This window comes from Triticum urartu, chromosome 3A (assembly GCF_056163025.1).
Source record: "Triticum urartu cultivar PI428250 chromosome 3A, HENAU_Tu73, whole genome shotgun sequence".
Classification (NCBI taxonomy): domain Eukaryota; kingdom Viridiplantae; phylum Streptophyta; class Magnoliopsida; order Poales; family Poaceae; genus Triticum; species Triticum urartu.
The window spans coordinates 55,633,079-55,649,087 of record NC_141875.1 but is presented as its reverse complement, the minus strand read 5'-3'; the positions used below and the strand labels follow the sequence as shown (position 1 = coordinate 55,649,087).

The 16,009-nt window shown below is 42.3% G+C and overlaps 1 protein-coding gene across 4 annotated transcripts; it reads right to left on the bottom strand.

Moving 5' to 3' along the window:
* Positions 1–206: 206 nt before the first annotated feature.
* Positions 207–6,914, bottom strand: LOC125542776 (D111/G-patch domain-containing protein). 4 transcript variants are annotated; one of them, XM_048705946.2, is made up of 12 exons: positions 6,737–6,914; positions 5,492–5,597; positions 5,342–5,405; positions 5,014–5,056; positions 4,829–4,920; positions 4,579–4,728; positions 4,185–4,439; positions 3,414–3,622; positions 2,448–2,675; positions 1,877–2,039; positions 1,555–1,630; positions 207–390 (listed from the first exon to the last, which is right to left on the bottom strand). In XM_048705946.2, exons 1-10 carry the CDS (start codon positions 6,823–6,825, stop codon positions 1,941–1,943), a joined length of 1,335 nt encoding a protein of 444 aa, XP_048561903.2. In that variant the 5' UTR covers positions 6,826–6,914; the 3' UTR covers positions 207–390; positions 1,555–1,630; positions 1,877–1,940. The 4 variants fall into 4 exon arrangements, with proteins under 4 accessions (XP_048561903.2, XP_048561904.2, XP_048561906.2 ...); XM_048705947.2 differs by having other exon boundaries at positions 1,555–1,625; XM_048705949.2 differs by having other exon boundaries at positions 4,323–4,439.
* Positions 6,915–16,009: the final 9,095 nt, after the last annotated feature.

Below are 16,009 nucleotides of genomic sequence, written 5' to 3'. Positions count from 1 at the left end.
AGCTTCGCCGTATAAGGCTTCAACTGTTCAGTAGAACAAGTATTTGCAACTCCAGTGAAAAATCTCAGAAGTTGTGTTGGTTTTTCCTTCTGTTTGTTTATCGCATGTTCTTCAGTTTCACCTCTTCTTTCACATGGATCAATCCTCTTTACTGTGGCTTCATAAGAGTGAATCATTTTCATGAGCAAAGGGTCGGGGCCAGCAAATCAACTATAACACCATTAACAAATATAAAAGAGTAAATGGAGATGGATATTTTGACCGTCGCATCAAATGATTTCTCTTGTTATATTTACAAATCAAAATAGATTAGTCACAAAAGGAGCAAGAACTTCGTCAATCCATGGTAACCGCTGCTGAAATTCAAATTTCCACAGTATCCTCTGGTGCCTGCAGGACCAAAAAACGTGCATAAGGTCTCTTGCTTAATCTTAGCAACAAAAGATGCAGACAATCACGATGAATTATGCAGACGAAAGTAGTAGTAAATCATTGCAGATTCAAATAGTAGTAGTGTGAACCCACGTCAGAGTAGCTCTGGCGTCAACTCACACTTGGGCAGTTGAACCCACATCAGAGTGATTGCCACACCAGGACACCAAGAACTGTTCTTTACATAGCCACATATTGGGAGCAGTGCCCGGGTTTCCAGGGTCGTGGAATTGAGCCCTTTGGTTTCTTTCCGCCCTAGAAAGCAATTAGGCCAAAAGTACGCGTATAGTAAGTCCTAACCACCCCTCTTCCCTCCTCTCTGTGATCTCATTGGTCTTTTGTCATATGCGGTACATATATACCTTGCTTGTGCACAATGAGCAGCCCCAGCCTCCTCCCAAAACATTTAGATTGTTAATCACTCCCAAGGAAGACTAACTTTACTTTTCAGTACACTTTGATCATATGATCTCAGCGTCTTTTGTCATATGCAAGAGACTTGCTTGTCCAAGGTACTAATTCACACCGCATGAAATGCAGGATCAGGATGACTAATCAATCCTATTAGACCCCGAATGTGCTCTTTCACTTACGTCGTAGTATAGTGGCACGGCCAAGAGTTCCACTCTAGCATTTTTATGAACCTCGGCTACTGTTCTACATCAATCCAATGAATGCAATTTCTTGAAGAACCGAGGTACTAGTTGTCAGTCAAATGACATTAAATAAGATAATGAAGCTGAAATCCATAGCATAACGCTACTTCCAAAGAAATATGTTTATGATATGATGGTATCCTAGACTCCTAGTGCCTCGTAAATAGAAATTAATTGCATCTACTACTAAATAGGAGTAGTACACCTAAGAAAAGCATGATCAACAATCCACAGGTTTAAAAGCATTTTGTCACATTACAAATAGAGAAATAAACAGTGTTAAAAGAGCAATTCCAGGTCGTTGCACATTTTATCAGGTCTCAGGTGGAAAAGCACAAAATATGTAGATTATATTAAAATGACAGGTAAAGCCATCCTTAAGGATTTTAATCCAGACAACTTCAGCTACACGATAGGTTTCCTACATGCAGTACAGGACAAATTAAACATAAGTCGGAAACAGAACCTTTACTGCATTAGTAATACAATGTCCTTGGAACAGTCAGGACTGCCGCGATGACCATGAATCTGTTACACCTATCCTGCGTAGAAGTTACACCTCAATCAACCATGCCAAAGTTTGAGAAGTTACTACTTACACTTTCAAGATACAACCAAAAATAATAGTCAGTGAATTTCCATGTCTCAGATAGCAAACTATGTTCAACATATGCTCTCCAGTATGAGTTATTAAGTTCCAATTTTTAAGCTGCTTGAGAGAAGTTTTGCAAACTAATGAATATATAAATTTGGTGCATTCTCACTATCTTATTAGATGCAAAATTTACCTCCGGAGGTAAAAGAAATGTGGGCTGGAATCACCATGTACAGGGGTTCAGAGATCAGAACTTCTCAGCGGGTTTGATTCCATCCCAAACCAGCACCATGTTTGTTGAAAGTAGGCTGTATAGGTTCTACAATACCCTGTCTGCTTTTACCAAGGGCCTCTCCCTAAACAAGTTTGACAATAAAACAAAATCAATAGGAAAGTCGAATATTCGGTGTAAGAAATAGATTACTTATCAATATTTTGCTATGTGTTTGCTAAAAAAACTGATCAATGAAAAACATGCCTCACCAAATATTATACATGCTAAATAAACTGTTCAGAAACGTATTTTAGCACACAAAAGAGAAATAACTATAGGAAATATGTTCTTCGTAGATATGTCTGCCCTGATGTCCTCAGGCACTGAGATACGAGAGAAGTGGTGTTTACAAAAAACTATATATACAGAATATTTTTTGTTCTTATAGAGTTGAATTTTTTTCTCGTTGTTCTTGATAGTATATTTTTTTCCATCCTAGAATGCAAAGGCATATACCAAGTCCAACAGTACAGATAAGATATACACATACTTCTTTCCAGCCCATGTTCTCCATGATTCTCTTCGCAGACTTCAAACCGCTGGAACATAAGTTCATATCAACTGGTCCAGCTCCCAAGGAGTCCATGTCCTCGATTGCATCTTCATATTCATCAGAACTCATGCCGTTACTTTGCTTCTGCCCAGGTCCTATCCCTAAGCCGCGGTGTAGCTTTCTTCTCTCAGCAGCCCTGTCCCTATAAGTATTTATCTTGTGCTCCTACAAATATTGCAGACATTTCAGAATATTGTTGTCAAGAACATCAGCGCTGATGCTTTAAGTTTGTTATTTACAACATAAATTACAAATGTGGCTGTATAAGGAAACAATTCAACAGAGGTGGTACTCCAAACTTCCATAGATGATGAAATTAAGAAAGATTAGAACATGGAGCAATATAGCATTATCAATGTATTTTGATATGGCAATATGATACAGTACTCTATTTAACTTTTCAATCATGCATATACATTGTTTAAAACACCCAGAATCAGGCTACATAGTGTACATAAGCCATAAAACTACTGTCAATAAAATTCTAATTCGATGGAAAGCATTGTTGCCATAAAATAATTAATAAATCTCTGTCTATATAAATATCAAACTTCTTGAGTTTAACGTTGGGCATTTAAATTGTTACCTAGGAGTAGTACTCACTAGACAAAGGAAGCATTGATGCTTCCTCTAGCCTTTAAGATTTCTTCTATGTTTTTTAACAATTGCTCCCAATCACATGATCTCCAATGCGGCATGAGATGACAAACAAATAGGTTGCAAAATTCAAAATTACTAATAAGCTGAAAATAGCACAAAGTTAAACACTGTCAAAACCAACTTAATGTTTCAGTAAATAGATCTCCAAATGGGTTTGACTATCAATAAATTGTTGGGAAACAAACAGGTTAGACAATATTTCAGTAAATGGCAACGAGAGGAATCAGTTAAACATTAACTTACCTTGCCACTAGCAGCTGAAACACCTTCCCCGGTAGAAGATTCATGAGCAACATCAGACAGGCAACATGCAGTAGACTGCTTATCTGAGTTGTTATTAGGGTTGGCATATAGGTCAGGAAAATCCCAATCTTTTGTTGGGTTCGAAGAGTCATACGCTGATAAAGAGGCCAGGTATTTTCTGCTTGGGTTCCTCAGCCTGTACAACTTCCCTGATACATGAGTACTAGTATAAGTATTACATGGAGTTTTAGGCCCAATAATTGTCAACCAAAGAACAGCGGAAATTTTTCTTCACAGTATTCTGTCTTACTGTAAGCTTTAATAATGGTATCTGATATAGAAAATTCCATCATATTATATTCAAGTTTCAGCAAAAGAAACTTACTCCCTCCATCCTCAAATAAGTGGACGTTTAGCATTCGAAATTTGTCCACAAAAGAGTGTGCTTCTATCTTCCCAATGCACTTTAAAGTAGAAAAGATGTTTCTGTCTCATCACATGGGAATCAAGCCCAATAACATTCAACAGGTCTCCTCATTTTCTACATGCACTTAGCTCATTCGAGGTGGGGAATTAAAGAGGAGAGAGATAGTGGCTTGCACCTTCCCGATGCATTTTCTACTCCACCCCATAATCTGTCTTAAAATTTCTATATGTCCACTTATTTGAGGACGGAGGAAGTATATTAGGAAGGAAAACCATCTACGCCTTGGTATCAAAAGAGCGGTGCACATTCCTATCTTTCTACCCTATCCAAGTATCCAGTCTTACCTGATGAAACACGTACAAGATCAAGATGAACTTCACGAACAGGAGCGGTTCTTAGAAGGCCACCACGAGCAGGCAGAGAAGGATGAAGCTTACTAGAACCCCTAGTTAAACGTCCCACAAGCCTAGTCATGGGCTGACCTTTGCTAACAGGTTCTGTGACCATATGCCAGTCCCAAAGATCAACGCTTGGAAACAATGGCAGCTCATCATTTACTCTCTCTACTTGACCATACTGAGAAAGCCAGTTCTCTTCTTCTGGGGAAACAATATGCAAAGCAAAATATCAGTAAGACGCACACATCACACAGAGACAACACACCAGATAATCCCTAACATGTGTCAGTGCTCAGCATTTCAGTAAATAAAATGAAGATAGTAATATGATGGCCCTCACCTTCCCCTAAAGATTCATGCACAACTGTGAAGCTCTCGATTTGCATTTTATCTTCTATTTGCTGTAATGTAGCATCATTCAGAGAGTCTGATGCATTATCTGAAGCCACGTTACTGAGTTTGTTCTCAACTGCATCACTTTTGCCTTCCTCTGGTGACCATAATAAATTTATTAGAATTGCCAGTGCAGACTTTCAGCATCCCACAACACAAGAAGGTAGGGGAAAACAGCAATAATTCAAGTTACTAACCACTTATCTGTGATTCTCCTAGTAAATTTTCAGTGTTGACCTCTATATTAGAGTATCCTGATAAATACATGTTAATTAGTGTTTCCTCCAGCCTGTAAAAGAAATAACAGAATCAAGCGCAAAAGAATCAGGTGTCTAAAAAAGATGTTTATCAGATAAGAGAGAGTGATTATTTATGCAAGAACCATTCTGATGGCGGTTGATGTGGAATATCCGGTTCCGGTCCTGCTATTAAATGTAAAAAAAATATCGCATTATCTCTCCAATACCAACTGTTACAAAGACTTCTATTTCTCATGATTTGTTTCCCAAAAAGATAGCCTGGACCCTTTCTATACAAGAAAAACAAAACTACAACACTGTGCTACAGGTTCCCTTTCAGATATGGCTGGTGTTACTGTTCTGAAGCTAAAGATCGCATGTTTATATTTCAACAATTTATTCCAAGATAGATATAGATGCCGAACAAATATGCCCTCAAAAGTTGCAGCATTATCAACTAATGAGACTAACAAGAGGATTCCAGGAAACTTTGGCTAGCTTCATCACATGGACTCTGTACACTGGGTTCCTTGCCCTGTTTGAATATGGACATGGGTGTAAGATCACACAAGACAATGATACATTGAGAAATTTTGAGGAACCAGATGAACTTGTAAGTACCGCATCTGAAGTCCATAACACGTAATCTCCATTCTCATAGATGTAGTACTGACCATCTGTGCTGCTGTAGTACCAGCCAGCGACAGGGTCATGGTAAAACCCAGTACTGAAAATGTAAGTAAACATCAGAAGATAACCAAAACGAGAAGGATGAATAATATGCTGAACAGAGGAGTACAGTAGAGTTTTGGACAGAGAAAGCCTTATATTTCTATAAAATGAACTGTATCCAAAGCCGTAGCTCCGTAAAAAAAAACTGTATCCAAAGAATAAGTTAGGTCGATACAACAACAAAAATGAACTATCAAGCAAATTACAAGCTATTTGTGCTCAGTATTCTGCACCTACTGATTTACTGTTGAAGAATGAAGTGAATGTGACATAAATCATCCAAACTCTGTATAACACAATGAACAGATATAAGAAATGAAGTATTTGCACAGTCAAAAAGGTCACCCGAGTGATTATCATAATTAGCAGACCACTGTCCAGTGTTTATGCAAAATCAACACAGCTAGACTCACTTAAAACTCAGAGATTTCTTCACTTAAAATGGCCAGATCCAGTCATTTTTGGCGGCGGGGTGGTGCCGGAGTGGATGGGGGTGGGGGTGGGGGCGCGCCGGTGGGGCTTGGGCGGCGGCAGAATGGAAGAGGGGGAGAGATGAGGTGTGGGGAATTTTTACTCCGCGGGTGGGCGGAGTATATTTGAAGGCCGCGGCCGCCGCGGAGTAAAAAATATCCTCCACTAACGGTTATAAGGGTCCGGTTAGGTGCACTTTAGAGGAGGAAACATGATTTTATCCTCCTCTAACTGATTATAAGGGATCGGTTAGAGATGCTCTAACATAACTAACCCTATGTGCTCTCTTAGACTCTTACTGCTAATTATTGTGACAATGCATCATAAAAAAAACTTCCTATTCCAAAACAGGAGAGATTCAACCCCTTTCACAAACAGACAGAAGTACATATTCAAGTGAAATTCACAACAGCAACAGATATTTAACCCAAAAATGTAAATAATCGCAAGTAATCTGCACTGGGGCAGCAATGCATGCTAACCCCTGAACCCTGATGTCCCTAAATTTGCTACTAACTACCAGCCCGTTCTCGAACAAATGATTCTATCACTCATCAACGCTCCCGCCTGGGGAAGAACTGGATACCAGAATGGATTCGAGCAGCCGCAACTGCTCGAGCTTTGGAAGAAGAAACCTAGACCGTAGGGGGTAGGAAGGGGAACCTGGCGTGGTAGTAGAGCTGGGAATCCGCGTCCCACTCGAACCCCCCGCCGCCGCTTCCCGTCCCGGGGTCGGCGTCGCTCCCGTCCATCGCCGCCGTTCGCCGGAGGGGCACTCGTGGGTGCCGCGCCGCTTCCCAGCGTCCTCGCCTTGCCGGAGTGGTGTAATGGGCCGAATAAAATGGTGCTGAAGGATAGGTGCAGTAATAAACACATGGGCTGAAGAGACCTAAAGGCCCACGAGAAGTATCCCCTCCTTGTTGCTTAGCGTCTATACCTCGCTTGAGTGCGGAGGATAGGGAGACGAGAGGCTTAGGCCTTGTACAATGGGAGATGCTTGGGGATGTGCTTAGAAAAATAAACCGGATTTTTTTGAAGCATCGGTGCTTATTTCTATAGGAGAGACGCTTAGTTAAGCGTCTACTCTCTACAAATAAGCACCGGTGCTTAAGGAAATTCTGGTTTATTTCTTTAAGCACCTCTCCTAAGCACCTCCCATTGTACAAGGCCTTAGGGCTCCACAGGCAGTTGCCAGGGATTTTCGCCGTGCTGCAAGGTGAGAGGAACCTTGCATCTTCATAGTGTATTCAAAAGTTTGTTTTTACTTTTCAAGGTGAAAAGGAATTTTATTTCATAATTATAGAGTGGCCTCACTTCTCCAATCTGACCACAGTCTTTCTATAGAAGTCTTGTCAGTATTTCATGTTGCAAATATTTATACCATGAAGAAAATAATTCTAGGATATTTTAATGTAATTATTAATTATAGGACTTATTTTGTAATCTTTTTTTATGAATGAAAAGGGTTTCCCCCGCCCCATTTTATTAATGAAGCGAAATCAGAAACCAGAGTTGTTCAACACCCACAAATAGCACCCACCGGTGTGACGCCACCCTAGCTAATTAAAAGATAGGATCCAGAGAGCATAGTTCTCTCAAACCAAAGTATTAGAGCTATTTATTTTATTACAGGTCCAGAAGTACAAAAACACCATAGAAATCTAACAGAACCCCTTGCACGCCTTCAACTTCTCGGCCTTCACGATCATCTCCAGGCGATCCGTGGAAGTTCTCCGTGACGTTTTCCAGAGGAGAATGCACCGTTGCAAATGTGTTGCCTGAGCGTCGTCGCAGAGAACTTTCCATTGCTGCAGATGGGAGCTTAGCTTCGCAAGAACACATTTGACACTTCTCCAGATACGGCCTGAAAGCATAAATCATTTCTTAATTTCCAAATGCTCTATAAGGATGCAGCCACTGTCAAATTAAACACGGGTTTCCTTTTATGCATTCGCCACAAGGCGCACACATAATTGAAATTGTTGATGTAAGGATAATCGAAAGCTTTAGAGACAAAATCACAAACCTGTTTTGCAACCACACAATCAAATAACAAGTGTTGCACAGATTCGTTTTCAGAGTAAAACACACAAGTTAAATCTTCTACAAGTCTTCTCTTAGCCAAATTATCACGGGTAAGAATCTTGTTATAAGCACCTAGCCAAAGAAACACATGTATTCTTTGAGGTCAAAGGACTTTCCAAAGCTTGTCACCAATATCAGAGACCACATCCCAAAAGTTGATTTGTTTATAAAAAGATTTCGCCGAATACACTCCATTCGCCTCCAAAGTCCAAATAGGAGAGTCAGCTTCATCACTCAAATGAGAGCTTTTGACCAGATCTACCAACTGAATCCAGCATTCAAAACCCGCATTGTCTACACATCTTCTAAAAGTTAACTTAAGATTATCACCATCCCAAACCTGGGCCACTGAACATTCAACTTGATTGCAAATGCAAAAAAGTCTCAAAATTGTGTTTTGAGGGAACAATTCCCAACCCTTGTGGGATTGTTCTAAAAGAATTTTGTAATGTTTGTGTATCTATGATCTGAAGTATTACATTGTAATTTTGTGCACGATAAAAAAATTGTAGCTAATTCGCAATAAGAATAAACACCAAGTTTTTTTTAGCAAACCCCGCTTGTTCGAGACGTATGACACGCTCGCCTACCATGCACCTTAAAACCCCTCCAAAAAGAAAACACGCACCTTAAATGGGTCAGGCCTAAATTTCTGTTCGCTTAGCTCTCACCCGACCCACCGTTCGGCACAATGTACACATGTTCTTTTCCTTTTTTCTCTTTCTTTCCATCTTTAATTTTTACTTATTTAGTGTTCAACAAAAATATTTATTACCCCTATTCATAAAATTAATGTATATTTGGTAAAACATGCTACTTTTATGTGATTTCAAAATATTATTTCTGCAGTACAACAAAGTTTTCTTGTAGTTCAAAAAAAGTGTTCTTGCATTTTTTTAATGTTTCATGCATCCAGTTTTTTATGAAAAAATGTTTGTATATTTAAAAAAAGTTTGTACCATTTAAAAAAATGAGTGTCCCATTTAACAAAAGTGTTCACACGCCCCAAAAATGGTTAATGACATAAAAGAATGTTCATGAAAGGGCATCACACAATTTTTTTCTAAAAAATAATAACGTATAAAAATTGCCATTCAAAAATTTTGTTCACAGAACTTAAAATATGTTCATAAAAATATAAAAGTTTGTTCGCGTAACTTTTATTAAATGTTTATAACATATAGAAAAATGTCTGTATCGATTAAAAAACTCACAGCAATCAGAAGATGTTCACACCTATAACAATATTCATGAAAATGTAAACATTTTTTCACATAATTTCTTAAAAACGTTCATGACTTATAAAAATATTCGTACACTGAAGTGGGCAGATTAAAATGTTGACAAATTTAAAAGATAAAAAAGGAAAAAAAGAAGGAACATAAACGAAAGGACAGAAAAAACACCAAATAGAAAATCGAAACCAAGAAGAAAGACGGAAAACCGGCAAAAATTACAAGGAAAATGGAAAGACTGACTACAAGCTTCCTCAAACCACCCAGAGCATAGTAGATGCTTCCTAAAAATAGCTCTCACCCTTAACGCGCCATTTGGCGCAACCACGCACAACACGTCACTGCATGGCCAAGCCCAACAATGTTGCCCATCTGCTCACTCGACTTTGCTGGATCACCCGCTCGCTCGCTAAGCCCATGCCGTTAATTGGTTTTTTTGCTCATCGGTCTCAGGAAAAACAGGTCATTTTTTCTGATATTTTTATTTTTTTTTTGTGAAAAAAGGCGAATAAAAATGAATTTTAAAAAATATTCATGGATTTAATTATTCTTTCTCAATATATAAAACATGAGGTTTAAAAAGTTACAAAATTTTAAAAATAAAAATAAATAAATAATAAAATGGAATAAATAACCAACAAAATAGAAGTAAAACAGATAGAAAACTTGCCTGAAAAACCGGTGAGGCAAAGGACTGCATGGGTCGACCCACTTAGAAACTAGTAAAGGGAGGAGGGTGTGTGCTGCATATGGAAGTGTTCAGTCAAATGCCATAGCGCATTTCTTTCGATGTTTTTGTTGTTTACATTGAAGCAAACACGAAGGATTCGAACGAGGAGTACTTTTACACCGAGTTTATGGATTCATCTTCATCGGATGAGGACGAAGGTGATACTGAAACTATAATGATGATGGCAATTCTTGATGAAACGGAGCATGTTGAGGAGCATTTTCTCAACCTCAATGGTTCAACGCCGGGACATCAAGTGTTCAATCAGCATCGTGCATGGTGACATGCTAGTCTCTACGAGGACTACTTTTCCTCCGGTGCGCTACTCGGCCGCAATTTTCGACGTCAATACTGGATGCAGCGACCATTGTTCTTGCGCACCATAGAAGGTGTCATGGCGTATGATGATTACTTCAAGCTCAAGATGGATGTCATTGGCTGCGTTGGGTTCTCTAGTCTTCAGAAGTGCACGACTGCTATGAGGATGCTTTCGTTGGCACAACCGCAAACTAGTGGAATGAGTACCCCCTCGATGTCTGAAAGCACGTCTCGAACCCATGGTCAGGTTTGCTACTAAAGTGTTCAAGGTGTTTGGACTGGAGTACTTTAGAGAATCAAATGTCGAAGACACATGAAGACTCATGGCAATGGGAGAAGTAAGAGGGTTTCCATGTATGCTCGGATCCATGTATTGCATGCAGTGAAAAATGAAAGAAATGCACATGCTAAACAAAGGCAATATCAGGTCATCACAAAAAGCCCATCATCATTTTTGAAGCGGTTGCATCGCAAGATCTGAAGGCTTGACACTCTTTTTCCGACATGCCAGGGTCTCATAATGACATCAATGTATTGCATGGTCTCCATTGTTTGCAAGGTTGTGTGTGAGAAGCTCCTGCGTGCAAATATACCATTAATGGGCATGCGTACAACACAGATATTATTTTTGTGATCGTATCTATCCTTCATGGGCGACTTTTGTCAAACCATCTTCAATTCATTAGGTAACCAAAAATCCCACTTTGTTGCAAGACAAGAATGTGCTAAAAAGGATACAGAGAGGACATTTGAAGTACTCCAAACCCATTTTGCAGTTATTAACATGAAAATCCAACTCACAGACCTACTAAACAAATGAGATTTAGAGACATTCATGTGAGGTCATGACAGCTTGTATGTGCACAACGTGATTGTGGAGGATGAGAGTGAGGCAGTTCATCAAGTTCTGGATTTAGAACAGATGGATCATGTCCAACTTCCAGAGAAGAATGCGCCAACATGTGAGCAATTTCTATGAATGCATCATTAGATCCGCAATCGAGAAACTTAAATACAATGTTAGTGTTATGTGGGGGAGCATTTGTGGACGGTTCATATAGACAATTAGAGCATGTGTCCAAATAATGTAAGTTTAAATTTGAACTATTTTATTTCAAAACTTTATGTTTGTATTGGATAGCGTTGGATGGCATCTGCCCGACCGGATGTCTGTGGACATTTGAGGGAGTGAGTTTGAGGGATAGCTTGAAGTCACCCTTAGAATGCTCGGTTGTCAAAAGAGTTTTTTTTTGGAAGTCGTTTGTATCCGGCTGGCCGGCTGAAACTTCGATAAACCACGTCCCATGCATACGATCGAAGCGAATTGTGTGTCCCTAGTGCGCCTCTTTCAGATCATGTATCTTCTCTCCCTCCACTAACATATTCCTCTTTTTGTTCTCTCTCCCCTGGCAAATCACCACCACCCGTTGAGCTCGCACGATCGCACGCCCTTGCCCTGCCCCCGCCACTGACCAAGAGCCTCTCCCTACCTCCCTCTTGCGCCACAGACCCACCCCCACTGCTTTTTTTGGGCTCTTCACATGCTCCATGTAGAGGACGCCATGGCCGCGCGCAAGGAGGGGCGAGCACCGACCAGCAAGCCAGTCGGTGCACCTAGCGATGGTCGGAGATGCGACCCGGCAGCCCGAGGTTGGAGAAGCGGTCACCACGCGTTAGAACTAAGTGACGTCGAGCTACAAACATACTGGAAATTTGCTAGAATCAGCCGACATCGGAGTTACAACAAGAGACGACAATGCTACGACCCTGCACGGCAAGCTACAAACCGGCGAGGACGGCGGAAGTTTTTGCTTGCTACATCCATTCACAAACTCCCGCATTACTTCATGGGGCTGCGAGATGTTGGTGGTGGGTTGCTGCAAACCACAGACGACAACAACGAGCGTGGTTGCGAGTAGGACGACTATCCAGCATGGAGCGACACGCGACGCGGTCCCCCCCCCCCCCCCCCCCCCAATCTGATATTATAGTCCTAGTGTTGATAGAAATTCCCTTATAATCTAATTCCGAGCGATAGTAAATACTAGGACTTAGCAATATTTGATTGACCGGAGGCGACAGAACGTAGCGGCCCATATCCGAGGAGCTGCGCGAGATGCGGGACCAACGCAAGGAAGGAGAAACTCGGGGCAAACTGATCCAATGGCACGGCTCGCATCGGATAGATCGCGCGCGACCGGCCAAAATTTTGGGCCGGCCGGCGCAGAACACAACCCTTTTTTTTGCTTCTATTTTGCGCATCTTTTCATAAGAAAATAGAAAAATGGAGAAATGAAACTCTCAGAAACCTTTGCTATATGGGTTGTTTGATTTCTGCGAATGAATATTAAAATATTTCTTTTGTAACGATTTTCATTGTATTTTGTAGAAAGCTTCTACCACTCAAATCTTTTGGAGACTCCTTTGTTTTCCCTAATGTGTGTTCTTTTTTTTACCACTCAAATCTTTTGGAGATTCCTTTGCTTTCCCTAGTGTTCAATCGAACGACCTTCCTATTTCAGGGTTTTCCGAATCAAGTGACAGTACGCTGCAAGTGCCGTTTTCAAAAAAAAAAAAACTGTAAAGATCTTGTGTCTCAACTGAAACAAAACAGGTGAAGAGCAGGTTTTGTTACTACGCACAGGCCAACAAAACTTTGACAACTCAATGTAATGTTGATTTTACGTTCAGGCCAACAAGTTTCGAGAATTCATGTGTAAGTATAACAAATATCACGAGAAAAATATATAGAAGTATTTAAGTCCCCCAAACCACTTACTTTTACGCTTACCACACAAGTACATCTGCAATGTCAGTTACACAAAGTTAGATAATTTGGGCAGCAAAATCCTTGCAGCCCAACCACGTAGGTAACTGAATTTTGGAAACATCAAGCTGAGGAAAATAAACTACAAGAGCAAGAAAAGTGCACCGGTACACAGTCTGAAATCCCCTGCAGATGCTCTCGTACTAAGAGCATCTCCAACAGGCGCCGGTCACGCTGCGCGCAAAAAACACGTATGCCGCGCGCGCATCGCCTGGTTTGGCGCGGCGCGCAACGCTGACTCCAGCAGCCGCGCTAAAATGCAGCGCGCGCGTGCCGCTCCAGCAGCGCGCAAAAATGCAGCGCGCGCGACTCGCAGAAACAACATATGCATTCAAAAATAAAAGCAAAAAAATCAAAAACAAACAAAGAAGAATAGTTCAATTTCGTTTATTACAACTCAAACAAACAGTTTATCGTTCAATACAACAAATAGTGCAACTAAACACAACAAATAGTTCAACAATACAATACCAGCGGGGATAGGCCAGGGAAGCACCGGAACGGTCGCCGGGTGGCGCGGTCGGCGGCGGCGGCGCGGCTGGAGGGGGCGGGTGGGAGGTGCGAGCGAGCGCGCGAGAGTCCAGCGCGCGGGAGCGGGCGCAGCAAATAAGCGGCGCGCGATTGTGTTTCGGCCCGCGCACTGGACTACGTATGTCGCGCGCGCGGTTTTCGCGCGTCCGCTGGAGCAACTATTCCGGTTGCAGCTCGCGGAGAACCGGCACGCTCTCGCGGAGAAAGGCTTTTTTCCCCTAGGGTTCCCCTAGGGTCCAACCTGTCCTCCGACGGCGACGGCGGAGTCTACATAGTTTCTACACCGATCGGGCCGTCTCTCGCGGGCGTCTACTCTGGAGTTCGCGATCGGGTTGGCATGGCGGAGCTAGTAGTTGATGGGACCGATGGGGCATCCAAGGCGGTGCTGATGGAGACGCAGTCTGAGGGCGGTTTCGATGGAGTTAAAGCGGCGGGGGCTGGCCAGGAGAAGGAGGTGGTAGATGGGGCGGATGTTGGAAGTGATGAGAGGGCGAGGGTGGAAGATCGGGAGAAGGAAGATGAGGAGGAATTCGGCCATCTGGGTCTAGATCCAAACCTGGAAGATGCGTTCGAAGGCATGAACCTGCATGGGGAGGAAGAAGAAGACCTAGACCTGTCTGGAGAGGTGGATGATCTGATTAGGGATGTGCGTTGGTTGGCTCTGTTTAGGGTTCATACGATGAGACCGTTTAGCCATGCGGCGTTGCTAAATTCGATGAGGAATGCGTGGACATGCGCGCAAGATGTCACTTTCAATATCAAGGGGCCGAATCTGTTCTTGGCTCAATGCCATTGTCTTGGCGATTGGAAGAGGGTAATGGAGGGTGGTCCTTGGCAGTTTCGAAGGGATCCTGTGATTCTTGTTGAATATGATGGCTTTACCGATGTGGCGGAGTATGCACTGGACATGTATCCGCTATGGGCTCGTGTTAAAGGCCTCCCGGACGGCCTCACAAGGAAGAAAGAGTTGGCGGAGAAGGTCGCAAAGAAGGTGGGGAAGCCACCTTTCACAGTGGTTGTTAATGAAGGAAGGATAAACCCTTCAAATCATCTTCGAGTAAGAGTTTTCGTGAATGTGGATGAACCTTTGGTGAGATTTGTGCCGATCACCTTGAAGGAGAGAAAGAAGTATCCGGTTAGATATGAGAAGCTCCCAGATTTTTGCTTTTTCTGTGGACGTATGGGGCATGTAGTGGAGGAATGTGGTGATGGCATACATGAACCAGCATCTTGTGAGTGGGGAGATTGGCTTCACTGGACAAATGAACCGACTGGTGCAGGAGGAGGTGACAGAAGAGGGAGCGGGATGGGTTCGGGGCGTGGCGGTGGAACTATGGGTGGTAGAGGGAGAGGCGGGGGAGGACATGGTGGTGGTACTGGTGGAAGAGGTGGCCGGGGACATGCACCAGTAAGAGAGCAGGGTGCGGGGCAAGTAGCTCCCGGTGTCAATCTTGTATTAGGTGAGGATGGGAAGAATGCTAAGAAACGTTTGATCAATACAGATGGGTCTATTAATGTAAGAGGTCAGGAGGTCCCAAACATGATAGGCAGAGTTTCGAATACAGTGTTGCAGATAGAATATGCAGCAGCAATGGAGGCTTCATCTAGCGGTGGTGTAAGCAATGCAACACCAGGGAAGGTACCGATAGTAAATAGAAGGAAGCAGGGAGGAGAGGAGGATGGAGTTGATTCACTAATGTATGATGAGGCGGCCTCCACGCAGGAGGACCGCCGAGCCCAATGAGTATACTAAGTTGGAACTGCCGGGGAGGGGGGAATTCCCGGACAGTTCGTGACCTCGCGACGATTTGCCAGTCGCATTCCCCCAATTTGGTTTTTCTGTGTGAAACTAGGCAAAAGGCGGAAAAGATGATGAGGATTCGGGGGCGTCTCGGCCTCAAGGGTTTTTGTGGTGTAGATAGTGAAGGAATGAGTGGTGGGTTGGCTTTGTACTGGCATGAGGCGTATGTAGTGGAGATTCTTGACAAAACAGAACGATATATCGATGCTCTTGTACAGGTAGAATGCAGAAAAATGGAGGGTCACTTTCGTATATGGAGAGCCAAGAGTTGAGAATAGACATCTTATGTGGACAACATTACAGAGCCTTAAAACCGTGAGTGACTTACCTTGGTTAGTGCTGGGTGATTTTAATGAAGCTATGTGGGATTTTGAACACATGTCGGCAACTCCGAGAGCTGAATCTCAAA